This window comes from Diaporthe amygdali (genome assembly GCF_026229845.1).
Source record: "Diaporthe amygdali strain CAA958 chromosome Unknown NODE_20_length_815715_cov_65_842320, whole genome shotgun sequence".
NCBI classification, from domain to species: Eukaryota; Fungi; Ascomycota; class Sordariomycetes; order Diaporthales; family Diaporthaceae; genus Diaporthe; species Diaporthe amygdali.
This window is the reverse complement of record NW_026517040.1, coordinates 37,224-62,626: the sequence shown is the minus strand read 5'-3', so window position 1 is coordinate 62,626 and position 25,403 is coordinate 37,224. Positions and strand designations below refer to the sequence as shown.

The window sequence follows — 25,403 nt, the reverse complement described above, 5'->3', positions numbered from 1 at the left end:
GAGCGCAATGTGCCTTACGCAGGCTGAGCACTCTTGGAGGGTCGGCTTAGTCCTAGCTGAGCCTGTTGCCTAAGGGCTGGGCTAGATACACATGCAGTGCTCCCAGATACAGCCTCGATTCGAACCTTATGTGACTTGGGTAGTAAGCGCAGCGTTGCGAGATGATCAAGCATTTCATCGAGGGCCAGGGTTTGGGTGCAAATGTCACAACAGCCTCCACTCCCCTGCTTACTGTCGCTTCATCCCATTTACGCCTCACATGGACGAGTTACAAGTCGCTCGATCGTGTTGCGTATGTGAGAATGTCCTTGATTACAGTGACGAATCCGCTGGTGACACAGCGTTATCACTAGCATCCCACCACAGCCACGTCGGATCAGCTTGAACAGCTATCCAGCCTCACCTGAGACGGCTCTCATAACGTTCCAACTGGTCACTTCGGTACGCAAAACCAGGACGCACCTTGGTCCATCCAGAAAAGGAGTTTGAAAACAGAAAGTGCTCGAAGTCTACGGTATGGATGGAACGATTAGCGATCTGGTTCTAGCTCCTTTCAAGGATATTGTGGCACAAGGGAATACAGCCATCAACAACGCAGTGGACAGTGGAGATGACGACATGCTCAGAGCTGCCCAAGTCCTTGTGAGAGAGGGAGAGCGAGCTCTCAAAAAGATAGAGCCGGTATGTCAGAAAAGCTACGAAGAATATGGCCCAAACTTTGTGAATGCGTTGATGGACGATGGTATGAGATGCTGCCCACCTTTTCAAGATCCGTTGTATTGACTATTCGGTAGGGAATATATCTGAGCTGACTGAAGAGCTCAATGATATTCTTTATGACTTCGAAGATTTTGTGGAAGCCGACAGGTTCGACGCGGATAGGTTCTCGGAGTTGTACGTGCTGTCAAGGAAAGCCGCACCACGAATTATTCATATCATCAGTCGCATGAAGCTAGAATCATCTCCAATTCAGAACCAGACAACGTCTCCGGTCAATGAGACAATATCACAGCATGCAACGTCATCTTTGCCATACCCTGAGGGCCCCGAAGCGGACGATCAGATACAGGATGCAATGCGCTATGTGCCCAAGCTGGACATGAGTTTGGAAGAAACGCAAGAGGCATTCAGACCATCTTCCGTGGAAACACCACCACCTCTTCCTGCTAAAGACCCATGGTCACGAACCTTCCACGTTTCAAAGCATGGACTAGATCGAACAACCCAACGCCCAGGAGCCACTTCGTCCTCATCTGGCTTCGCTCCTGGGTCTGATATCCAGCTCGTATACAATCTATCTCCGACCACAGCACAGGCAAGCCTATCGCTACCTGTTGTGCCACCTCGGAGCCCAGCTCGACGCTCGACCAGTTACAATAACAATGACCAGCTCATGCCTCCAACGGACCTTTCTGCAGCGATGGCCAGATACCGGGGGACAGAAGGTATTATAGGATCATCACCTAGGCTCAATACCCGACCCTCCACCGGAAGCTCCACAGTTGTCTCCAGCCAGAGCTCCATATCGGAATACCACCGTGGAAGAGACTCGTACCTTGATGTTGTTAGCCCTGTTTCAGCTGTGAATAGAGACTCGACTTCTGCCGAGAGAGATGGACAATTTCTGCAAGTACAGCCTCTGTTCGCGCGTCCGACCGCTGAATCCTCGAGTTTGTCAACCAATAATGGCTTGGACATTGTGGCAAATTCCGTGCAATATGTGCCTGACGGGTTGATTCCGGTGGAAGACGAAATCATTGAGTCTGCGCCTGTACCAGCAGACAGCAGTATCGCCCTGAATAGCTCGTTCTACCACTTCAGGGGATTTTGCCAGGGTTCGATGGAGATAATGCAAGGCGGCCTGGGGATCAGGAAAATAAAGAAGCAGGTGAGCCTACACACACTCGCAGCGCCTCTAAGCGCCGTGCTCACAAAGCTCCAGGGCCTATCCGGAGGATTTAAAGAGGTCGCCAAGTGCAAGTCGTGCCCCTTCGAACTTGAATGGGGAGCTGTGGAGAGAGATCTCAATAAAGAGCGTCAGTATTACCACCAGAACCACCCATTCAAAGGTAATGACGGAACAAAATCTGATTTTTGGCGTAGCGAGCGAGAACTTCAAGTCAGCTGGGATCGGCTTCCGCCTCCGTTTTCTCTCCAAAAGCCACATTTCTGCGAAGCACGTCGGCGATCAGATCTACGGCTGCCTGTTCTGCATCCAGCTTGGGCGTACAACTCACCCTAGCGATGCCACGGTGTTCTTCAGCCAGAAGCAGATATTCAACCATCTTGCGCGACATCCTCGGCCCTTACCTCATGTCCCGGGCCTGACGGTTGTCGAGACCGCTGACATAGGACCTCATGCAAACAGCTATGACCTACATTTCCTAAATCCGCCACTGAAGTCGCACCTTGCAACCATCATGCGTGATCTGGCCGCCCTGCCAAGTGCCACCGCCCTGCAGACCTATAGGTCCACACCAACGAGCAGTGTGAAGAGGCCAACCGATGGTCAAGAAGTTGTGAATTTCGCTTCTGGTGCGAGGATACTTGGCATCATATTTCCAGAGAAATATCACGGAGAATGGTGTCTTGGATGGTACTACATTCTTATTCATTATTTCGCTATCTGAGACGATCCTATGTCTCCTGATCTGCTACCTGTCACGCTCGTTATTTCTAATATCGTCAACTGACAAAATAAACAGGTCAGACCACCAATACGCAGCGTTTCCAGCGGATACTATCAAGCTCGAAGAGCCTAGAAAGAGTGAGATAAGACTGCAGGGGTCGAGCAGCATGCGTGCGGTGTCAAGGTGGAAGTTTTCGGTCAGGGATAAGTCAAGCGAGTGGCTCTCATTCAGCAAGGGAGAGATCATCACAAACATCGGCTGTAAGTTAAACATTTGAGCTGCCAAGTGCTCATGCCGGATACACACAGGTCTGATCTAAGGACTGTGCTGATGATCAAGCTAAAGGGTCTCACAAGGAGCACTGGTGCTGGAGCGGAACAAACTCAAAGGGAAAGACAGGAATTTTCCCAAGGTCTCATATTGAACCTGGTTCACTTTTTGAGGCCACGATGATTACAGATCGTTCGAGTTTCGTGAGCCATGAGAAGAAGGCCGGGGTGTTCTCGCGAATATCTATACGGCACCGGAGTGGTGGCTCAGGAGGTGGTGGCCTGTCGCCACAACAGTCGATCTATTGAGAAGAATATTGAAACATTGGGGGCATGTACAAATTGAGCTCATCCTGCCACCTCAAGATGCTATGGCCGACAGTTGACCCCTGATTCCCAACATATGTATCCGCGCAACTTTCTTGGGATCTACTTCGCAGCTTCCAGTGGTATCTGGGAGCGAGTAGCCCTCCTCCTTCTTCGGCTGAGTGACATTTAATGGCAAGCAGACTCGTTCTTTCCAGTGTCTGATCTGGTCTCTCCTCACACCCCTTCCACACATGATTGTTGTCTCGCACCTTCCTTGGGACGACCTGCCTCTGGTTTCCCTCATCTCGAGTCCTGTTGTCCGAGGAACAACAGGACACATTCCCTAAATCATGCTCTTCATCACCTGAATCCTGCTGTTAAATCTCGCTTTCGCTCCTTTTGCAGATACACCTCTTGCGGTAAGAATTATCGAACATATCATCTTGACAATACAGCAAAACCTGGAGATGGCGTCCTTCGTCCTCCTCCTTGGCCTGTGCTATATCGCCGTCGCCAACCCATTAGCCAGCATCACAGCCGACGTCGAGGCCAACGACCTTGTCACCACCAACGCTCCAGCAGTCAGCGACTATATCGGCTGCTACCACGAGGGCACCATGGGTCGCGCTCTTACTCGTTCGGCCCTTACTCACCCACTCTTGACTGTAGGCGTCTGCCGCGACTTTTGCAGGGGCTACCGATTTTGTAAGTCAAGACTCGGCATCTTTTTCCGCCTTTGGTGGCTTCTTGCTGTGTCTGACATCATCTGCTCTATAGACGGCCTTGAATATGGAGACGAGTGTTACTGTGGATACCAGCTCCTCAACTCAGCATATCAAGTCCCAGAGAGCAGTTGTACTGTCCCTTGCGTTGGCGACCCAACTGAGACCTGCGGCGGAGGCAATCTGCTTAGTACGTAGTAAATTGATCCGCTACGGTTACACATCCTTCTTTTCACAGAACTTCCCAAAATGCATCGCTTCAGGCTCCGTAGCAGGTGACTGATGCATAACAGGTCTCTACAAATCCAACTTTACGCTCCAGGTGCCCGAGGTCAACTACACTGCACAGGGCTGCTACGCCGAGCCTCAAAATTCGAGAGCTCTTCACACGGTCCTAAGCTCAGCCAAGGTATGCCTTACGTCTTCTGATCTCTTTATCGTTGCGAGATAGCATGACTGACGAGTTATCCCAAGATGACGAGCAACAAGTGTCTAGTCCTCTGCAGCTACAACGGTAACCAGTACGCCGGTCTGCAGTTCGGCACTGAGTGCTGGTGCGGCGACACCCTCGATCCCGAGGCAAGGCCGACGGACCAGGCCCGGTGCTCATTTCCTTGTGCCGGGAACTCGTCGGAAACCTGTGGAGGATCTCTCGCCTTACAGTTGTTTGAGCGGGACTATGACTGAGCCGAGTTAGCTTGAGGAGGTAGGAAGTGTCGTCGGGAAGCAAAGAAACGCGACAGACCCCAGATATCCTGTCTTCTATTTTTTCTTGGGTACAGAATGATTTGCCAACAGTCCAAGGTATTCGACGTTACAGATCAACACCGTTCACCTGAATTACAGTCACAATATCGACCCTTCTTCGGGCAACCTTATCGTGGGCTATCTTTTACCCCGGCCTTGGCATGTAGATCAGGGTGCTCCGTATAAAACGCTGTGAAGTACCACAGTTGTGGAGAAGATTTCCCCGCGCTTCTTTCACCCGAGGCGAGCAGGGGTCTAGTCTGGACGGCCCAACGGCTCGGCATGTATTAATAAGGGCATCCGTGGCCGCCAGTCGCTAGGGTTGCTGCTAAGAGCAGATGCCATTGACTTTCCGGGACTCCAAATCCAGGCGCCACATCCATCCTGTCGGTGACGGCATTCATTTTCAAGAGTTCCGGTACTGCGGTCGAGCTAGCTACGCTCGCTCGGATGCTGATTCAGAATCTCTGGTACTGAAATTCGCCATCCAATATCTAACCCACTCACCCTCCCAGTCGGCCTGATCAAGATTGTCCCCGGTCTTGCAACTGCGCCGTGATCATTACCGTATCGCGGAACCATCCCCTCTGTAAATCCTTCTCATTTTTGACTTGGCATCCGTGGGCTACTCATAATTCCAAACATGCCTTTGACGGGGCAAGAGGTCGCCAAGCACAGCACCCAGGAGGACTGCTGGGTGGTTGTGCACGGCAAAGCGTATGATGTGACCGAATTCCTTCCAGAGCACCCCGGTGGAATGAAGATTATCCTGAAATATGCCGTAAGCCCCTCCCTCCACAACTGTCCGCTCCTCGTCCAGCACGAATGGCTGACACTCATATTTTAGGGTAAAGATGCTACAGAAGAGTTTGAGCCCATTCACCCTCCAGATACTCTAGACAAGTATCTGGACAAGTCTAAACACTTGGGTGATGTGGACATGAACACGGTTGCCAAGGAGGAGAAGGAGGTGACCCCCGAGGAGAAGGAGCGCCTCAAGCTCATCGAGACAAAACCGCTTCTCGACCAGTGCTACAACCTGATGGACTTCGAGGCAGTCGCCCGGAGGATCATGAAGAAGACTGCGTGGGGCTACTACTCCAGTGCAGCCGACGACGAGATCGTGAGCAACACATACTTACCTGATTGGGGATGACAATATGCCCAATGTATTAACACAAAACTCAGACACTTCGCGAGAATCACGCTGCGTTCCACCGGATATGGTTTAGGCCGCAGATTCTGGTCGATGTTGAGAAAGTCGACTTCTCGACCACGATGCTGGGCACCAAAGTGGACGTTCCGTTCTACGTCACAGCCACAGCGCTCGGAAAGCTGGGCAACCCGGAGGGCGAGGTGCTGCTGACGCGGGCGGCCAAGAAGCACAACGTGGTGCAGATGATCCCGACGCTGGCGTCGTGCTCATTCGACGAGATCATGGACGCGGCGGAGGGCGACCAGGTGCAGTGGATGCAGCTGTACGTCAACAAGGACCGGGAGATCACGCGAAAGATCGTGCAGCACGCCGAGGGCCGCGGGTGCAAGGCGCTCTTCATCACGGTGGACGCGCCGCAGCTGGGGCGGCGGGAGAAGGACATGCGCAGCAAGTTCGACGACCAGGGCAGCAACGTGCAGAGCGGGCAGCAGACGGACAACTCGCAGGGTGCGGCGCGGGCCATCTCGTCCTTCATCGACCCGGCGCTGTCGTGGAAGGACATCCCGTGGTTCAAGAGCATCACCAAGATGCCCATCATCCTCAAGGGTGTGCAGCGGGTGGAGGACGTGCTGCGGGCCATCGACGCGGGCGTGCAGGGGGTGGTGCTGTCGAACCACGGCGGGCGGCAGCTGGACTTTGCGCGGTCCGGGGTGGAGGTGCTGGCCGAGACGATGCCGCGGCTGCGCGAGCTGGGGCTGCAGGACCGCATCGAGGTGTTTGTGGACGGTGGCATCCGGCGGGCGACGGACATCATCAAGGCGCTGTGCCTGGGGGCCAAGGGTGTGGGCATCGGGCGGCCGTTCCTGTACGCCATGTCGGCGTACGGCTTCGAGGGCGTGGACCGGGCCATGCAGCTGCTGCGCGACGAGATGGAGATGAACATGCGGCTGATCGGCTGCACGAGTGTGGACCAGCTCAACCCGTCGCTCATCGACACCAGGAGCCTGTTCAACCACGGCAACGGCACGCCGTCGGACAACCTGTCGTGGTCAACCTACGACCCGCTGGCCAACCCGCCGCAGAGGCCGAAGTTGTAGATACAGGACGAGAAATGCCTCTTTTACTTTATTTCCATTGTTTTTATTGTAAGAGATTACACAAGACAATTAAAGACAACTACAAAGTGGCAAACAGACAGAAGGATGGATGGATGCTTGGTTACATAGTGGTGGTGGTGGTGGTCACGGGCCTAAGCACCCGCGCTGTCAGGTTGGTCGCGCAGTAAGCATCCAAACATCACAAGATCACCCCCGAATTGTCATCTTTGTGTGAGAAAGACGAGGCGGTCATTTGTCCAGACCGCTCACCTATGTCCTGACCCAACCAACATGAGAATTGCTAGGGGAACATTATTTCGCACGTCCAGCTAGGAAAAGGTGAGGCAATCACGACAAAGACGAGGAATGAAGACAAGGGTGCGATGAAACTCGGCTTGCTTCTTTTGTAAAGTACCGCATGAAGCGGCTCAACACACATGCGCAAGTAAGCAGGTTCGGTCTACGGCTGATGCGAGAAAGGGATGCGAGATGCAGAGGGTACATTAGCTCCAGCTTGCAACCGTTGGCGGGCAGGCGGGTGATGGACCATCACACCCTGCCCACCCCCCCTCCCCTGTGGGACATCCTCAAGGGTGATAACCTAGTGTATCCTGTAGGTTAATCTTTCTGCAAGGCATCATGTTGTGGGACCAACCTGCATACCATCCTACTGCAGAGGTATATCTATCTATCTATCTTTCTTTGCTCCATCTTTATAGCAGAATAGAGTAGCTATCTACTGCATCATACCGAGTAGACTAGAATGCATGCGCTACTGCAGGCCTTGGGACCCCCTGCGAGCTGTATCATTATCCCCATGCAACTTTCCCTGCGGCAGACAGGCTGCCATGCGATCGCCCGCTGGGCACACACAGGCTCACAGCCAGACGGACCAGACGGACCAGACGGACTGAACTGACATGTTTGCTAGCAGGGGGACTCGGTCAGCTGGTACAACTTGCGGCGCCGTCACCTACCCTTCGTCTCTGTTGATCTCATCTCCCGACACGCTTCGCCTCTTTTCTTTTTTTTTTTCCTTCCTTCTTCTTCCTCCTGTCCTTTCCTGACCTCTATCCTATTTCTTCAATTTCCATTTTCGTCAAACGCCCAGTTCAGTTCCATTTTCAGTGTAACGCATCGTCTCTGTCGTCATCCAGGTCCCACCGCTGCGGCGCAGATCATCAGGGCTTCATATGGCCATGACGCCGTCCTAAGAACCCAATTCCCGAGCACGCCAAGCTGCCACCGGCGCCTCCGTTCATTCCATTCCCGACAGACAGAGATAAGCAACAGCATTAGCATCACCAGTGGTTGGGTGCAGACCTTTCATATCTTCCAGCTATAAGACGCCGGGGACCACCTCGCGCGGTCGCAAGTTATCACTCCAGGGTCCATCTACCGCGACACGAACCCCGCGCGCACCCAAAGACGCCACCATGTCGTCGGCCCTCGAGGCCAAGATAGTCGTGCTGGGCTCACAGGGGGTCGGCAAGACCTCTCTGGTCATGCGGTATTGCAAGGGAGCCTTCCAGCCCTCGCAGTTGACCTCCACCGTCGGCGCAAGCTTCATGACCAAGCGCGTCGTCGATAGCGACACCGACACCGTTGTGCGACTGCAGATCTGGGACACAGGCAAGTCAAAAATCCGAGTCAAGCCGCCTCTTCCCAGTTCGCGACTGTCTCACTTCTTTTAGCTCTGCCGTGGGCGTCCCCAATGCTGACCACCTCCTCTTGCACCACTTACAGCCGGCCAGGAGAGGTTCCGCTCTATCTCGCGCCTCTACTACCGAGGCGCTAACGCCTGCATCCTGTGCTACTCCATCACCGACGCCCAGAGCTTCGCCGACATGGGCGCCTGGCTGACCGAGCTCCGCCGCAACTTGCCCCACGACATCGTCCTCCACGTGGTCGGCACCAAGTCCGACGTGGTCGCCCGCGAGCCCGCCAAGCGCGAGGTTCCCTTCGAACGTTGCATTGTAAGCAGCTCCTAGAGAGACTTCATTCTGTTCCTGAGAGCGGGTTCCTGCCGTGTTCGCGGGTTGTCTCGCTCTTTGACAGAGTCCTCTATGGGACAACTGTGGATTGCGAGACCATCAAGGGAGAACAGCTCTCTATACTACCCCAAGCGCTTGAAGCATTATCCATGGTGTTCTGCTGGCTGATTCCGGATAATGTAGGCTTACGTCGCCGAGAACCTCGCCCCAGGGCTGAGCTCCACGCCGCCGCCGACCGCGACACCGGGCGGACACCTGAACGCGCCCGGCGGCGGGAGCCTCAGCGGAAGCGGCGGCTTCTTCTCGAGCAGCGACTGCACGTCCGCCGAGCCCCGCAGTCCCACCTCGAAACGGTCGTCGGGGTTCTGGGGCCAGGAAGTGGGCTGGGACGCCTGCCACGAGATCAGCGCCGAGTCGGGCGAGGGCGTCGAGGAGGTGTTCCGGGTCGTCACCCGGAAGCTCGTCGAGCAGAACCGCAAGATGCAGGCCGCCCTGCAGGCCGCCACCGCGACGCCTGGCCTCACCCCGGGCCTGGACGGGGGCGGCGTCAACGAGGGCGCCGGGGGCTACTTCGACGGGGCGAACCCCAGGGGCAGCTTCAGGGTGGGGAGGGACAGGCGGTCGTGGTTCTCGCCGAACTTCTCTCCGGCTGTGACCATCGAGCGCGGCGCCGGCGCGCAGCAGCAGGACGGGGAGCAAGACCGGCCTGATTTTGAGGCTCGCAGGGGAAAGAAGTGCTGTTGAGGGCACGATCCCGAGAACGACTTTCGGCCTCTATTTCGACGCTGCTTACCGCGCTGCGGACGATCTCAGACGGAGTCTTTTCCTTCAGAGTTAATCGCCTACGGAGTCCGCGATCAAGTGCCCGGGAGGAGACATGGTGGACAAGGAATAAGGGGAAACGAGAAAACAAATACGACGGATACGGGACCTCGACGGTCTCACGCCACGATACCCGGTTGACGAATTTCCTTTTGCGACACGTTCACTATCATCTGCTGCTTTGGTCGGTCAGGAGCTACGGTCAGGTCGGGCTGGGAAGGGTGGGTGCGGTTTTACGGGGCAAGCATTGCATGGGGGATCTGGCATGTGCATGTGAATCGCCTCAGCATTTTTGCTTTCTGCATCAGTTTCTGCATCTTTCTGCATAGGGGTCTTTTCGGCTTCGTCCGGCCCTGGGCGTTCAGGACACATTCTATATATGGTAGCGCCCACGCATTTCAGTCTCTGTTAGGGTATCATGGCTCTAAGGAAGCATCTCATAATATCAAGGGCCAGGCGGCGAGTGGCCTTGCATTGATGATTATCTGCTGTCCCCAACCAGGGATCAGTCATTTCTGTTGTGATTATGTGGCTATGCGCCCATCCAGCCACGAGTGTTCAGCCAAGAGAGCTGTCTTGGCATGTAGCAAGTCTTAACTCCCATGCAGATGGGGTATCATGAAATTCTCCCCCGAGGCAAAATGAGCCCGTATGACGCCCATCAGAATCCTCCCCGTGCCATGATGGAGGACCAAAACGCCTAAAACAACCCAGCTCTTGAAGCCGGCCGAGGTCCACTTTTGAGATTTTGAAAAACACACAACGCATTCAGCTGAAGCTTCTTTCCCCCACACCGTCTTAAATCCCAGACTCGACTCTAGAAAAACTCCATATCATCGTCGTCATCAGCCTGTGCGCTCTTGCGAGGTCTCCCGCGCTTCCGCACCTGGGACGAAGAGCGCGGCCTCTTCTTCCGGCCGCTGCCAGGAGTCGAATTGGACTTTCGCTTTCGGCCCCGACCAATGTCCGGGCCCTCGTCATCCTCGTCGCCGCTCGGGGTGACCGGGCCATCGCCGTTCGCGTCCTCGTCCTCGTCCGCAACCTTGAACTCCCTGTCGACATTGAGGAGGTCCACAAAGGACCGGCACTGGTGCATCATGCGCTCTTGTGAGGAGAGTGAGCCCATTATCGAGGCTATGTCCTCCCATAACTTGTCGCCGGTGACCGTCTGCACTTTGACTGGCTTGGTGGTGTCCTTCTCCTTGTTGCTAGTCTTTGATTTGCCATCACGCCGGCCCGTTCCAAGGTTATACTGTCGCCGAAGGTACGATCGCGCCTCCCACATTGACTGCAGAATCATGGAACCAGCTGTCAGTTGCCGAAGGCGCTTGACATCAACCGCAGGTGGAGGTGGAGCAAACACCGGCTCGTTCTGTCCATCAGGAGCAGTCTGAGAGTTGGTCACTGCATCCATTGTAACCTGGAAAATCTCCGCCTCGATCGCCTGAGCCACACTAGCTCCTGTGCTGGTAACGAGTTTCTCCATGGATGTAACTGTCCCAAGTAACTCGCTGACGGTGGCGTAGTCAAAAAATGCCAGGTTCTCTACAATGAATTGTGATAGCTGGACGTGCCCGGGCATGCGCTCCGACGCATCTAGTTTCGCAGGTTCAAAGTCAACCTGTCCGCACAATTTGTCGAGGAATTTCGTTCGGTTCTTGGCCTTGCTGGATTTGAGCACCTCCATCATCAGATGTAGCTTGGAGGTGAACGGTTCCGTGGTGGCACCGCGAGGGTCGCGAGCAATGTCACGCTGATAAGCGAACGCGGACTGCACTGCCTTCGCATATTCTCGCTCGAGAACGGTCTCATATTTGTCGTGCAAAGCGCGATGCTCATGGAAAGCGAGCTCTGAGATTTTACTGACCGAGGAAGTCTCCAACGTGATCAAGGTGACGCCGGTCTCCTTGGGGTGAACCAAACCTTGGCGGTTGATGCTCGCCAGGACTTCAACAGCCAGAAACGCATGCTCGTCCTGGGTAGCGAGCGCTATCCGTGTGATGTCGGCAAGGAAACGTTGTGTCGTGGCGCTGGAGACATCATCGTACGTAGTTCCTCCCATGACTTTGAGATTCAGCTTCTCTCCCTTCTCGTCTTTCGCAGTGCCCTCCGCAGCTGCCAATTCAGAGCGCTGCTCCTCTGTGAAGAGGAACTCCTTCATAGACCCCAGTATCATTGTTTCAAGTACGGGGACTTGCTCGTCAAATACTTGCTGGAATGTCGTGTACACGTTCGCGGAAACATAATTTCTTGGCCACGATTGACATATGAGGCCAACAGCGTCAAGTGCAGACTTCCTCACGTCTAGAGGCTGGGATTGGCTGGCGAGAGGAATGACCACGTCCACCATGAGCTTCGATACTGTGCCACCTTTGAAAGCCGGGAACACAGCCTTGAATGAGGCCAGTTTGCTCTCAAGGTCGCAATGCTTCCCCACCATCCCCACGATGAGCGAATACCGATCGAATGTCCGCATCGTCTTGTCGTCGAGGGGCCGGCCCTGTGTCGCGGTTCGGATCTTCTGGATCCCCTGTAGGGCGGAAAGCGCTAGTCGTGACAGCTTCTCTATGCTCCCAAGCAAGCCGCTGATGATCCACAGGCACCCAACCACATCGTCGAGTAGTGCTCGGGTCACTTTGGGTACGGCTTGCATCAACGGATTCAATATGTCGGTGAGGAACGACTCATGAACGTTGGAGAGCTGAGGTAGGACGCGACGGTAGATCACAACCACGGCCCGAGAAATAGCCAGGTCTTCATTGGTAGCAATGCTTGCAACCGTCGACTGCAGGATCTTGATCTGCTCAAATGTAAAGAGCTTCGCGTCAGCCTTGGCGAAGATCATCAGAAGCTGCAATGCTTCTCTTTCCGAGTCGGAATGGTGGAACAGTTCAAAAATGCTGCCGACAAGTATTTGTCCGACTTTGAAGTTGGTTTCTTTGGACCCCAGAATTGATTGAAAGACCTTGTCTAGGACTGGAGTCACATTTCCTTGCTTCACTGTCTGCATCATGAGGGAGACATGGTCCGTGAGAGACGTCTTATAAGCTGCTGACCCCTCTGCGGACGAGTAGGGAGCGATCCAAATTTCTTCGATCATCTGGCGCGCAACCTCCCGAACACCTTCGTCGGGATCCTGTACACGATGGAGAAGGCCATTCGCGATATTGCTGCGGATGTTTCTGTCTGGGTTGCGCAGATAGATCTCTCTGGCGAGCTTCATCGCGCGCTTTCGAACTCCGACGCCAGAGTCTATGAAACGTTCGACAACAGTCGGAATCAGCTTCTCCTCCAGAGCTGGCCTCATTTCGATGCATTTTCCGATCAGACCAAGGGCTGAATCCCGGACCTGAGGTGATGAATCACTCGAACACTGAAGAATTAATTGGATGAAAGTTGAGTCTCCGTCGAGTATAGTAGGGTCTGTCTCCAAAACGTCATTTACACTCTTGAGACTCTTGCTGCGGACCGTGGCTTGATCGGTCGTCATGAAGCGAAGCAGGATGTTGAGTATGTGCCTATATGACTCGCAGAACTGAGATCGAATAAGGATGATTTGGTATGAGAGCTTTGCAAGAATTGGAGAGACTTGCGCGAAGCTGTACTCGGTAGACAGCCAACGGCGGTCCTCGCTCATCATTCGCAGGCGGTAGGCGAGTCTTCCAAATTCAGGAAGCCGCTCATCGTCACTCACTTCATTCAAGATGTCGTAAGTGGCATCCACCTTGCTCGCCCAGTCTGTGATCAGGAAAGATACCGCGCTGGAAAGGTGTGGGTCTTCGGAGCATCGCTGGTCAAGATACTCTAGGCTGGCTCGATAAGGTCCAGACCATGACAGCAGTTGCTCTGGGCGTGATCGGAGCTCGAGAGCCGAGGCGGCAAGTTCTGAGAGGTAGATTCCTAGTTCAGTAGCTTCCGCAGCGTCCAAGGAATTGGCAGTCCTTCGAACAAGCGACCTTAGCTTCGAGATCGCAGCTCCCATAGAGCCGAGAACTTCCAAGGCCATGTTCTTCGCCGGAGCTGCAGTCCTTTCGCCATCCACGAGATTCATCATCCTGCCCATCAATAATCGGAGAAGAAGCTCAGAAGCAGGCCAGTCTGCGGAGTCCAGGCAAATGACGAGATCCTCGACGAAGTTCTCAAGGATTCTGCGAAAAGGCGATTCGCCGGTCTTCGTGGATGTTTGTGCCCGATGGACCATATATTGAATGACGTGTGATGCACTAGCCCTCGTTGTCTCCGCCAGTGGTGCTGATATTCCATGAAGCTCCACGGCAGACCGCCCGTGCTGAGAAGCCGCTTGATCTTCGCTCTGGATGGATGAGTTCCGCACCGCAGGCGGAGGCGGTTCTTCCCCATCGAGTTGTTCGCGATTGTCTTCCAGTGATTGGAGCAGCTTGCTCCGTGCAGACTTCACATCAGTGGCCTTGCCAGCGCTGGTCTGAATCAAACGGAGAATGAGGGCCGATACTGGCTGAATGCTTCTGCCATCACTAAGCTTAAATTGACGAGCTTTTTGTTTCGTTTGAGGCACTTTCTCTATTTGAGAGAGGACGTCGTCAATGATGCCGTTTCGACTCTGCGGGTTCTTCAGAAAGATCTGCGATAGCATGTCCATTGCCACCAAGCGAATGCCGTCAAATTTCTGGGTTCCGACGATCGAGTCGCGGTCAGTGTAGGCGTTCTCGACAAATATGAGGGTGGACGAGATGGTCTCCAATGCTGTGACAACAGACTCGGATAAGTCTATGCTAGCGACCAAGGTCGTAAGAACAGAGTACAGCCTGGTGAAGCTAGTGAATATGGTCTGAGCGATTTTTTTGTGCGGGAGCAGTTTCTCGAAGAGATCTTTGCTACTGTCCTTTCCCCCAGCTTTACTTCCCTGCTTTTCTTCTTTCGTGATGCCGTAGCGGCGGACCTTTTCTGTCAGCGGTACGATGATACTATCTGTGACTTCCCGGAAGAGGTTCAGGCAATCACGTATGAGGTCCTCTGAGTAAAGCTGCTTGTCCTCTCTGCCAGCAGACATTATTCTCAGGGCTGTTCGAGCGGCCCTGAGCGCAGTGTCGACATCTTGTAGATGATGAGCCCAGATCTGTGCGTCTGACTCCCCCCAGCTTTCGTCGAGCTTGAAGTCCAAGTCTTGGGTTTGCTTTAGTGCGCCATCGCTAAGGCGCTGCACGCGCAGGATCTCGTCCACAGGGATATGAACAAAAGACCCTAGAGATATGGCATTCTGCAAAAGAGGCTGTACTTTTTGGTGGGCTGTTGTAGTCATTCCAGGCTCCTGATGGGAGTTCAAGCAGACAAGTGGATTTGACTCTGACTGAGTAGCTGTGACGCTATCTTCCGCCTCGAAAATCTCCGCAAAGCAACGGCGTAGTTGATGATAGGCCGACTCACCCCTCTGCTTCTGGTCACGACTTGCCCCGTAAACATCTTGACCATCCTGGTATTCATCTTGTCTTTGTTTCCGTGTTGATAAGTTTGAGGGCTCATCAGGTTCATCTTTGACCACCTGATACTCCTGTTTGTTGAATGACGGGGCAGGAGGTAGCTCAATCGAAAAAGTCCCAGCTTTCTGCGAGTTATCGAAAGATTGAGGCGCCGCCTGAGGTGGTAGTTCAGCGATTTCGTCCCTGTCACCTGGAAGTGACGGCTGTGGAGAGGGCGATGGTGGTGTTTTGACGCGAGCGCTGCTCACAGGCGTGGCGGCTGCCGCCGCAGCTTCGTACTGCTTCTTAGTCGGTATGAAGACTGCGAATCGAGACTCATTATTCCCAGGGGCCTGACTGCTTGGCGCAGGTTTGCTTTCTCGCTTATGTGGTCTAGCCGAGCTGGAGGTCGTGGACGGGTGGTGCCCGTTGGAAACTGCCACGTGTGGTGCTTCCGTCGTTGGGCATGTATAGGAAACCGATGTCTTTTCGAACACCATTCTCGAGAAAGGAGACAGATTCAAAGAGAGACTGCTCATGGGGCCGTTAGGTGTAGCGACTTTGGGGCAGGTCATGAAATTGCTAACAGCCCTTGATTAGCACATCGCCTGGACATGCACAAGGACCATACTCACAACTGCGCCATTCTATTCGGTTTCAACAGGTTTTGCACATGCTCTAGACTCTGCTCTAGGCGCCTCGACGTAGAAGACGAGTTTGCGGCGTCCCGGTTCAAATTATCGAAGTCATGTCGCGGGACGAGATCGGCGAGACGGGACGAAGACGGGCCAGCACCCAGGTTCGGAGTCGGTATTATATCTGTTAGTTGATTAGAGAATCGAACATTGGATTTGAGAACGGCGCCAACAGCCACATACCCGACTCGAATGGAATGACCGAAGTGAAAGGGGAGTACGGAAGGGCCTCCTGCAGCGTGAATGGGCGCGAGAACCTGGGTTGGTGCCCAGACGACTGCGCAGACGACCCGACCCCATTCTGCGCACCGTTGGTATCCAACGGCCTTGGATGCGCCATATCGAAAGTCATCCGAGCCTCATGTCAATAGCCATGCATGAAAAGCCCTCGAGAGCATCAGCCAGACAAGAGGAAGTCTCCAGTTTGGACCAGAACAGCCTGGCCGTGGTCGAGAGGAATCGCCGCTCTCACATCCGTATTGGTCTGCGCTGCGCCGAGAACGATTCCGAAGGACGAAAGTGTGAGTTTCGATGGCGAATGGCCTAATTGTTGCCGTGAACGTGAGCCTGAGAACCGGATGGAGGTTAGGAAGTGCACCCTTGGACGGTTACGGGCAGGTATGATGGCAGACGAGGGTCCACAGCTGCCTGCCACAGCATACTGTGCAGGGTGGGTGGGTACTTGGGTACCTAAGTACCGGGTCTCGCTTATCGATTAGACCCAAAATTAGTTGGGTCAAGCTCTGGCCGAGATCTTGTAGGGCGAAAAAAAATGAGACCAAGACGAAAGGTCCTTGCTGCAGTCTCATCTCAGCCATTTGAGTCTGAAGACACAAGAGACAAACATATCTCAGCTCTAAGACAGAAGGTTTTACAGTTTTGAAAAATACTGAGCGATCAATATGGCTGCCATTGGATCCCTCGTCTTTTGCACTGACTGCGGAAACCTCTTGCCGGCTTCCAAAGGTAGCTCAAAGAATATCCTGCAGTGCGAGTGTTGCGGTGCTGAGAATCAAGGTGAGTGTTTTGGGATCAGAGACAATGACAAATCGAAGTTTGCATCGGCTAACATGGCTTATAGACACTGCTTCAAACACCATTGTAACAAAATCCAAACCTTCTGATTTTCCCTCATATCTACGCCAGAAGCTGTCTACCACCCAGACTATCAAGCGTCATGAGGTGAATACGGAGGCAACTACAGCTCAGACGTGTCCCAAGTGTGCAAGAACCGAGGTCAGGTTCTCGGCTGTTCAGCTTCGCAGCGCTGATGAGGGATCAACCATCTTCTACACATGTGATTGTGGCTACAAGTACGTCAATCAATTCTCAGCGCCTCGTGGGACCTCTATGCTGACAATCGCTAGATGGAGCGAGAACAACTGAGCTCTCAAGGCTGAAGTTGAGGTCAACTTTATGTACAGTCTAAGATCGTGGATCACCAATGAGATCCAGTTATAGTGAGCATCTACCTCGCACACATCAGAAGCCTGACCGTTGCTCTTGCTAACGTCTGTTACGAAGAAAAGCCACGTCGATACCACTGACGAACCTGCCGTCTCGGGCCTCATGGTTATTACCAAGATTCCATGGTTGTTTTCCAAGCCCGGGCGCCGCAATATGACCTCGCTCACGGGGACGAAAACTAGGCTAAGCTGGGGTGCTTTCCGGTATAAGCGCATATTCCGCCTGCTCTCCCTTCTCATATTCGGCCATATCCAAGGCTACCATGACACTCTCCCGGACAACGCGCTCCGGGTCATTGAGGAAGCCTTTCAAGATGTCTTCGACCCCGTCCTCGTCCCCAAGACTCCCGAGAGCTTCAGCAGCTTCGTGTCTAACCATACCGGCCTCCTTCTGATTGCTAAGCGCAGATGTAAGGGCAGGAATAGACGCTGGGTGGGATAGTTGGCCGAACACGAAGGCGATCTCGTGGCGGAAGAGGTCGGAAGGGTCGTCAAATCCCCGCGCAAGAGCATGTACGGCGGGGACAGCGGTTGGGAGGTCGGGGGGTGATGCGAGATCTCGGAGCGCAAACATTGCTCGGTAGCGCATGAACAGGGGAATCTTTGTGTCCATTAATTCATTCCCAAGCTCCTCGACGGTCTTCTTAGATTCCGGCATGGGTGGTGCAGGGTCGATGGAGGCAAAGTCACTATAACAATGTTAAGTAAGGCACGTCTTTGACCCTAGTCGATAGCACGGGCAGCTTTACCTTTGGCGCAACTTCTCTTGCTTCCTCTCTTCCGAGTTCTCCCACTCGATTCGGTCAAGGGCAATCTCGCAAGTCTCCACAACTGCCACGTTCTCTCCTTTCCGGTCCCTGAACTCGCAGAGTATGTCCTTGTTGCTGGCATGCCCAATCGCACCGAGCGCCTCGGCGGCCTCGTGTCGGACCATGGGGTCTTCGTCGAGATCGGCTAGGCATTCGCGCAGAGGCGGGACAGCATAGAGGTTGCGGGTCTGACCGAGGCAGTAGGCCAGTTCGTGCTTGAGCAGGGCGGAAGGCGAGGCGAAAGCCGCCGCAATCGCATCCATAGCAGCCTCGGCACTGGCATCTTGCGACTGGGTGGCCAGGTGCTTCAGAGAGAAGAGAGCCCGAAACCGCACGGGTAGTGGGGTGGCCTCGGAACAAAGCGACTCTCGTAAGGCTTTGATTGTGGGATCAACGGTATCTGCTATGGGCGCCATGTTGACCAAGTACGAGATCAATTTTCAGAAAACGAAGGAAAGAAACAGATAAAAAGTCGACTCGTTGGGTGGTGATGTTCTCGACCGACTGCGACGCGATCGGCGCAGCTACTTTTTCAGAGGGGCACTACTCGACAGGGATCATTCCTTACTTGGATGGTGGGGTTGAGTTGACACTTAAACGAAGGCCAGACCCTTGCCCGCGGTAGGTGACTGGCAAAGGCGAAAATTTGCTCGGCAACGGCAGGTCCAGACCAAGAAGAATGCAGAAATGGGCCTGGTAGGATGATAAAGCTCTGCGGTGTAACTTGCTCTAGCAACGTCCTGTAGGATGCCCTCCTTTGGTAGACTAGATTCTCTGGGATGCCCTCTGGTTTCGGCATCTTATGGCATGATCTCCCCTATAATACAATTGTAGGATAACCTGTCACATAGTACAGAATCATCTTCTAAATGCTGTGGGACGACCTTCATTGTCTACATGATCTTGGTTTTTAGGCTGTATTTATTATTGGGTACCTGGCAACTGCAACTCTTTGGCTTCCTTGGGGATCTGTCTGTCTACCTACCTAGATAGCTACGGCAGTGCCATGTCCTGCACCGTGGTACATGGTGTACACTTGCATGGACGGCTCAATGAGGCTGACTTCGACAAGCAGCCTGCTCTAGGCTGGGCATGCCTGTGGCTGTCCTCGTGGTTGTTTTGAACGTTTCGTGCCACCTTCATGCGTAGCTACTTACGGTACACAATCACAATGCAGCGTGAAGCATCACTGGACAGCTTCTATGCAAGTCGAGAGGCTGGAGCGAAGCTCGGGAGGCAATAGATCGAACGTGCAAGTCTCACGAGGGCCCCCAGTTGCTTTTCGGTCGGCGGCCCTGCTGCAGCTGGCAGTACCAAGCAAAGGGCGAGAAATTGCCATGCCAGTGTTAAGAGCAGGCAGGTACCTGTGCAAATACGTGTAGCCGCCTGCCGGCCCACGCAGTTTAAGCTGTAGCGGCCCAACTGTTACCCCTGTCGCACCGCGCACCCGTAGCTCAGTGCCAATTAGAGGCCTGGCAAAGAGCGGACACCCTGGGGAGAGAGGGGCGAGACCTCCTATTTTCACCTCCCTTGTATTGTGGCTTCCCCTCCACTCGAAAAATCTAGCTCCGCTTGTTCTTCTTGTCCGCCACAAAACCATTTCCTTTCCACGCTTCCTTCTTGCCGCTGTCGCATCCATTCCCCTCTATCCTCTATCCCATCAGGCAGCCTCACCCGTCAAAATTCATCAAGATGGCCGACGACGCTCAGGTAAGCAAGCAGCCCATTTGACGCCCTTCTTTGCCAATGTTGTGGCGGGCGCGGGGAGGCACCCCGCTTCGCACCCACGTACGACGGCCATGATACCCTCGCCTGTCGACCGTGGTCACAACCTCTCTGTCTCTCTGTCTCGCCTCGCAAGCTGACAATGCGCCCCAGCATGAACACACCTTCGACTCGGCTGACGCCGGTGCGTCGCTGACGTTCCCCATGCAATGCTCTTCCCTCCGGAAGAACGGCTTCGTTGTCATCAAGGGCCGTCCTTGCAAGATCGTCGACATGTCCACCTCCAAGACTGGCAAGCACGGTCACGCCAAGGTCCACTTGGTCGCCCTCGACATCTTCACTGGCAAGAAGCTCGAAGAGCTCTGCCCCTCCACCCACAACATGGACGTCCCCAACGTCTCCCGTCGCGAGTACCAGCTTGTAAGTCTATTTCCAATCCGCCGTGGGGCACGTGGGCTCCCTTTTCTAACACATATCTACCTAGCTCGACATCTCTGACGATGACTACCTTTCCCTCATGACCGATGACGGTGACACCAAGGATGATGTCAAGGTTCCCGATGGAGAGGTTGGCGAGAAGATCATCCGCCTTTTCAAGACCGAGGAGAAGGACACCAGTAAGTCTGACCCAGGATGGACACCGCAGACATATGCTGACAGCTCCAACCAGACGTTGTCATCTTGACTGCCATGGGTGAGGAGGCTGCTGTTGAGGCTAAGGAGGCTCCCAAGGGTGCCTAAGTGCATCCGCTTCAAAGGCGATGACGACCACGGGAAACGACCGGATTCTGAACAGTAGCGCTTACGATCGGTTGCGGCAAAGCTCATGTTGAGGATACCTCGTCTTGACATATTGTGGGCCTGCCTCTCATTTCCTCTGATCGATGGACTTGATAGTTTTATTTGATAGCACGTGAAAGACGGGCTCGCGCGAAATCCAATCTGCGGTTTTCCCATCTAATTGGTATGCGACGAACATTCCTATTTGGGGGAGAAGATGGTGTGTTCATGGGAATAAGACCCCACCTGAAATGAGACTATGTCGAGGATGCGCACAGGACATATGAATGCTGGTGATTCGTAACTGTGACTTGTCCCCGCGGCTGACATACCGACCGACCTGCTGGTTATGCCCACTCAGATAAGAGAGTTCCACATCCAATTATATTGTCCATTTTGATGGATTCTCGTAGCATATCGACCACTGTAAAAAGTTCCTGTGGTTGTGACTTTGCACTGTTGTGACTGCGCTATGGATGGGCAAGTGGCCAGCTCTTTTGAAGCACACTGCTTCCGACTCGCACCTGTCAAATAACTTTTATCCGTGTCTTGTAGCTTTCGACGACCATTTCTAGTGAAAATTGGGTTTGCTTGCCAATAAAATAGCATTTTCCCGCTGTGACAACTCGCGGTATGCCAGACACGCGAGCAAGGAGCAGCATGCGGGAGCTTGCGGGAGTGCCCGTGCATGACTTCTGGTGACAATAACACAGCTGACAAGTTCCGTCTGCCTCCACACATTTTCACAATAGGGCCAGAAGACAATGACTGGGCGTAGAAGAGGCCAAGAACTTCACCGCTTCCCTGCCGGTGAACGGTGCGACGAATGCCGAGCGAAAAGATGGTACGCAGAAAGTGGGCTCAGATACTGCCAAAACGGCCATCGCATAGAGGTAAGAGTGATCAGCGGCAACGTTTCTGTAGGCCCCCTGTCTTGCTAATACCAGACGTCCAGGGCTACGTCGAATTCGACATCGATGAGGAGGACAATTTTGGGCAGCAGGGGAAGGTCACGCGCAAGGGACGAGAATCCCGAGAGAAAGCAACGCGACATCTCTCTGGCAATGCAGCGCGAGAGCTCTACCTGGAATGCCTTCAGCTTGTCCTCCGCAAGCAGATCTGGTGGCTGGTTCACAACAAAGGGCTCCCAGATGAGCTAGAAACCGTCATTCGCGACCTCTGGGATTTGCGCATTCGGAACTTTGCGGGTCTTAGGAGGGCTGCGGACGAGACTGATGCTGAGTCGGGGTTGGAGTCGGGTGTCGATTCTGGGACCGAGTTATTCAGCTCACAGGCCGGCAGCGAGAGCGATGCCTCCACCGCCACGACCAGGACTTCGGTCAGCCGCGGTAGGAGCTGGACCTCGGAGCCCGGTCAGGATTGGAATCTTCCGGGGCTGTTCCACTGCCTCGCGCTTTGCTATCTGGGGTGCCTGTCTCTGAGCCTGCCAGTACGCGTCGGGCACGTCTACAACTGGGCGAAGAACAACCAGTTGCTCTTCCTCGAAGCCTTCGATGAGCTTCCCGACAAGATGACGGACAGACTGCCTGGTGCATATAATAGGGCTCTCAAGGTGTCGCACACCTCATTTCGGGGTGGGGAGCTGCACCAGGCGGTGCTGGAACTCGTTCTTGAGTATCACTTGAATTACGAGATGGTGTTTCCTCCGCTGAATACGCCCCTGCTTCTACTGCATTATCTACGAGAACTGGCACTACCGGGTATGTTTACGACCTTTCGTAGCCCATATGCCAGACAGCTGACATCCTTCCAGCAGAGGTATACGTTCATGTCCGAGCAATGACAAGACTGTTACATCTGGAGTCCACCTTCAACATGCAAAGGAAACGATTCAAGCTGCTCGACCACCCAGACATATTGTTGGTCTCCTGCGTTGTGTTCTCAACAAAGTTACTCTATCCATTCGATGGTCAAGAGCGACCTCCGGTCAGCTACCGAGACCCATCATCCCTACAGCTCGACTGGGACAAGTGGCGAGTGCTCATGAGGGACGCGGAATTCGAGGGCTTGGAGAGGCGCACGATCAATCAGTTAAAACCCGATGATGCCTGGACCATGAGCGACAGGAAGATTGATGACTATCTCGACTGGTACGAGGAGACACAGATCAAGTCGGGCGCGGAGACGCAGGAACTCATGGAGTTGTTTCCCCTGGCGAACAGGCGACGCCAGAACCCCAGACCCGAGCTGACGGAAGAAGAGATAGACGAGCGGCTCAGGACATCACAGAGCTACATAACATCGGTGCCGCCAGAGAAGGGCGGCTGGGTGAAGAGGGCTGGCGAGGATCACGCTGTGTACCGCTCCGTCGAGGACTTGCCTGATGTTGCGAAGGCGTTCTACGAGAAGGCGGCGGACTTGTCCGGCCTGTCTGTTGGAAAGCTCTTGAAGGCTGTGCATACTTTGGAGCTGAGAGTTCACCGATGGAGCACCCGGGAGCAGAAAGTTGACCTAGAAGCGAACCAGTCTGAGGGTTCTGAATAATGACATTTGCATGGACCTCCTGGGTATCCAGATCGATGGCTCGGCAGCCAGAAACAATCACGCTTCACATAAAACACACCAGATTTAAAGCAGTCTCAGAATCGAGCAATAATTGGCTATAGAGATATTTTGGCTGTATCTGTAATGCATCTTTGTTTTGCTGCCCTCTTCTCCCCATACATTGGTCGCTGTGTGCTGCGATCCTCGAGGGTCAAATTTGCAACATTACCTCAATGAATTGGAATGGACAGATTTACTTTGCTCCAGCGCAAGTATGTGATTATCGGAGTGCGTCGCGCAGAAATTCGCAAAGTCGTTAAGGGAAGAAGGAGTCGTCTCATTTACGTGAAGACTTCAGTAGACTCCAAAGTACCGTCCGCCGGGGTCACGTGCTGGTGACAAAGGAAAAGTGGGGCGGTAGGGCAATTGAGCACCTTGGAATTTTCGTGGTTCGTACTCCACCCATCTTTCCCGTCAGAGGGAACCCGACCTTTCAGGAACCGTCACCTCCCAAACCACAGCAAACGCCAACCCCCACGAGGACGAAGCATTCAAGAGTAAGTACATGCCGTATTTTTGTCTCATCGTGTCCTTAAATGCCTTGATGTTGTGGTACTGACAGAAATGAACTCACAGTGCAGATGTAAGCGTTTTTCCCGACCCGATGCGAAACTCGACCGATTTGCCGCCCCTACTGACCCATCGACCAACAGCTTCGTGAAGACCCTGACGGGCAAGACTATCACCCTCGAGGTGGAGTCCTCCGACACCATCGACAACGTCAAGTCCAAGATCCAGGACAAGGAGGGCATTCCCCCAGACCAGCAGCGATTGATCTTCGCCGGCAAGCAGCTTGAGGATGGCCGCACTCTTTCCGACTACAACATCCAGAAGGTCAGTGGGAACAACGCAACCCCGATGGCCCTAGCGAAAGTCTCGGCCTCTGTCACCGACGGATGATTGCTGGACGACATGCGAAGGCGAATGCGAGCGAGCGCGTGGGCACGAAGGCTGACAACTCATTACAGGAGTCCACTCTCCACCTGGTCCTCCGTCTCCGTGGTGGTCTGATCGAGCCCTCCCTGAAGGCCCTGGCTTCCAAGTTCAACTGCGACAAGATGATCTGCCGCAAGTGCTACGTATGTACAAGCAAGGTTTTCTGGCGTCATCACAATGCAAATACTGACTCTGATTTAGGCCCGTCTCCCTCCCCGAGCCACCAACTGCAGGAAGCGCAAGTGCGGACACACCAACCAGCTGCGTCCCAAGAAGAAGCTCAAGGTTCGTCTACTTTCTCGTCTGTTCTTGCAAATGGGAAAAAGATATGCTGACCAATCACTAGTAAACGATTCTCATGTCTGGCGTCTGGGTGGTTCTGGTATCACGAGTGGGTGGCAAGGGAAAGCAATGCTGCAGCAGTCACTTGTGTTCTTACATAGCACGTCAATAGAGATTCGTGCTTACGGAATCAAATGGGATGAACATAAAAAAAATGACTTGGTTCGTGAGATGGTGACAGACGTGAAGACGGCCAAAGCGGATCGAGAGCCATGAGATGATGGACAGTAGCTGAGGACGAGCCGGGACATGACGAGAGAATTAATGTCGGCCTGTTGAGCCGATCGACTTGATAGGAAAAGGGACTCAGCGGCTCAATTCAAAGTCGAAAACTGTGCACATGCTCAACAGTATAGTGATGTGAACTGACATCACGAGACAAGTCAATGCCAAAGATTGTACCCTTTGATATCTCATATATTGTCGTGCCCAAAGGACAATAGGGTCTCTCTTAAGGGCAGTCCAATTCAGGCACGGAAGGGCATCTTAGAAGATTGAGCTGGTTCAATTTATGCCCTGACCAGAAACACTGGCAAACTGCACAGGAAATGACGCCCTCGTGGAGCAATTGGCAGGACACTCAGGTTGTCGCATGTTTAAGATATGTGGCGCTCAACATTTGTTCAAACCCCTACTTGTTGAATTATCGATCATTCACTATTAAAATTCTAATATGTACAAGTGCAGTTTTATCCTACAGCAAAAGAGTTGCCTGTGATCATCATTTATAGCGGCCGGTTAAGGAGGATCTTGTGCCACGCTCGGGAGGTACGTACCTCTCCAGGCTCACATCCTTGTCGCAATTAACCTCCAACTTGCAAGCTGGCGACAGCTGCAGAAGGGAGCTTAACTGTACAATCCAGTCTCTCAGACCTCCCAACTACATTTTCACACAACTCCAATC

General features: G+C 53.7%; 8 protein-coding genes across 8 annotated transcripts; 6 read left to right on the top strand and 2 right to left on the bottom strand.

The window, feature by feature from the left end:
• Positions 1 to 161: 161 nt before the first annotated feature.
• On the top strand, positions 162 to 3,208 carry J7T55_012553 (uncharacterized protein; the record flags this gene model as incomplete). Its single annotated transcript, XM_053145194.1, has 7 exons — positions 162 to 292; positions 354 to 441; positions 496 to 742; positions 795 to 2,036; positions 2,104 to 2,535; positions 2,711 to 2,890; positions 2,976 to 3,208. 7 exons carry the CDS (start codon positions 162 to 164, stop codon positions 3,206 to 3,208), a joined length of 2,553 nt encoding a protein of 850 aa, XP_052991947.1.
• Positions 3,209 to 3,675: 467 nt separating this feature from the next.
• Positions 3,676 to 4,617, top strand: J7T55_012552 (uncharacterized protein; the record flags this gene model as incomplete). Its single annotated transcript, XM_053145193.1, has 4 exons — positions 3,676 to 3,913; positions 3,986 to 4,120; positions 4,224 to 4,339; positions 4,405 to 4,617. The coding sequence occupies 4 exons, from the start codon at positions 3,676 to 3,678 to the stop codon at positions 4,615 to 4,617; spliced, it is 702 nt and encodes a 233-aa protein (XP_052991946.1).
• Positions 4,618 to 5,320: 703 nt separating this feature from the next.
• On the top strand, positions 5,321 to 6,930 carry J7T55_012551 (cytochrome b2; the record flags this gene model as incomplete). Its single annotated transcript, XM_053145192.1, has 3 exons — positions 5,321 to 5,458; positions 5,525 to 5,800; positions 5,866 to 6,930. 3 exons carry the CDS (start codon positions 5,321 to 5,323, stop codon positions 6,928 to 6,930), a joined length of 1,479 nt encoding a protein of 492 aa, XP_052991945.1.
• A 1,436-nt stretch (positions 6,931 to 8,366) lies between these two features.
• Positions 8,367 to 9,668, top strand: J7T55_012550 (rab family small GTPase; the record flags this gene model as incomplete). Its single annotated transcript, XM_053145191.1, has 3 exons — positions 8,367 to 8,598; positions 8,677 to 8,906; positions 9,108 to 9,668. 3 exons carry the CDS (start codon positions 8,367 to 8,369, stop codon positions 9,666 to 9,668), a joined length of 1,023 nt encoding a protein of 340 aa, XP_052991944.1.
• Positions 9,669 to 10,563: 895 nt separating this feature from the next.
• Positions 10,564 to 16,216, bottom strand: J7T55_012549 (uncharacterized protein; the record flags this gene model as incomplete). Its single annotated transcript, XM_053145190.1, has 3 exons — positions 10,564 to 15,763; positions 15,817 to 16,000; positions 16,060 to 16,216. 3 exons carry the CDS (start codon positions 16,214 to 16,216, stop codon positions 10,564 to 10,566), a joined length of 5,541 nt encoding a protein of 1,846 aa, XP_052991943.1.
• Positions 16,217 to 16,778: 562 nt separating this feature from the next.
• J7T55_012548 (uncharacterized protein) lies at positions 16,779 to 17,262 on the top strand (the record flags this gene model as incomplete). The annotated part of the gene is made up of 3 exons (XM_053145189.1): positions 16,779 to 16,893; positions 16,958 to 17,189; positions 17,244 to 17,262. The coding sequence occupies 3 exons, from the start codon at positions 16,779 to 16,781 to the stop codon at positions 17,260 to 17,262; spliced, it is 366 nt and encodes a 121-aa protein (XP_052991942.1).
• A 264-nt stretch (positions 17,263 to 17,526) lies between these two features.
• On the bottom strand, positions 17,527 to 18,567 carry J7T55_012547 (uncharacterized protein; the record flags this gene model as incomplete). The annotated part of the gene is made up of 2 exons (XM_053145188.1): positions 17,527 to 18,031; positions 18,092 to 18,567. The coding sequence occupies 2 exons, from the start codon at positions 18,565 to 18,567 to the stop codon at positions 17,527 to 17,529; spliced, it is 981 nt and encodes a 326-aa protein (XP_052991941.1).
• Positions 18,568 to 19,843: 1,276 nt separating this feature from the next.
• On the top strand, positions 19,844 to 24,506 carry J7T55_012546 (uncharacterized protein; the record flags this gene model as incomplete). Its single annotated transcript, XM_053145186.1, has 14 exons — positions 19,844 to 19,861; positions 20,030 to 20,296; positions 20,361 to 20,493; positions 20,547 to 20,609; positions 21,435 to 21,500; positions 21,604 to 22,377; positions 22,434 to 23,142; positions 23,429 to 23,433; positions 23,683 to 23,718; positions 23,798 to 23,804; positions 23,875 to 24,055; positions 24,190 to 24,300; positions 24,359 to 24,442; positions 24,504 to 24,506. The coding sequence occupies 14 exons, from the start codon at positions 19,844 to 19,846 to the stop codon at positions 24,504 to 24,506; spliced, it is 2,457 nt and encodes an 818-aa protein (XP_052991940.1).
• Between the last annotated feature and the right edge of the window lie 897 nt (positions 24,507 to 25,403).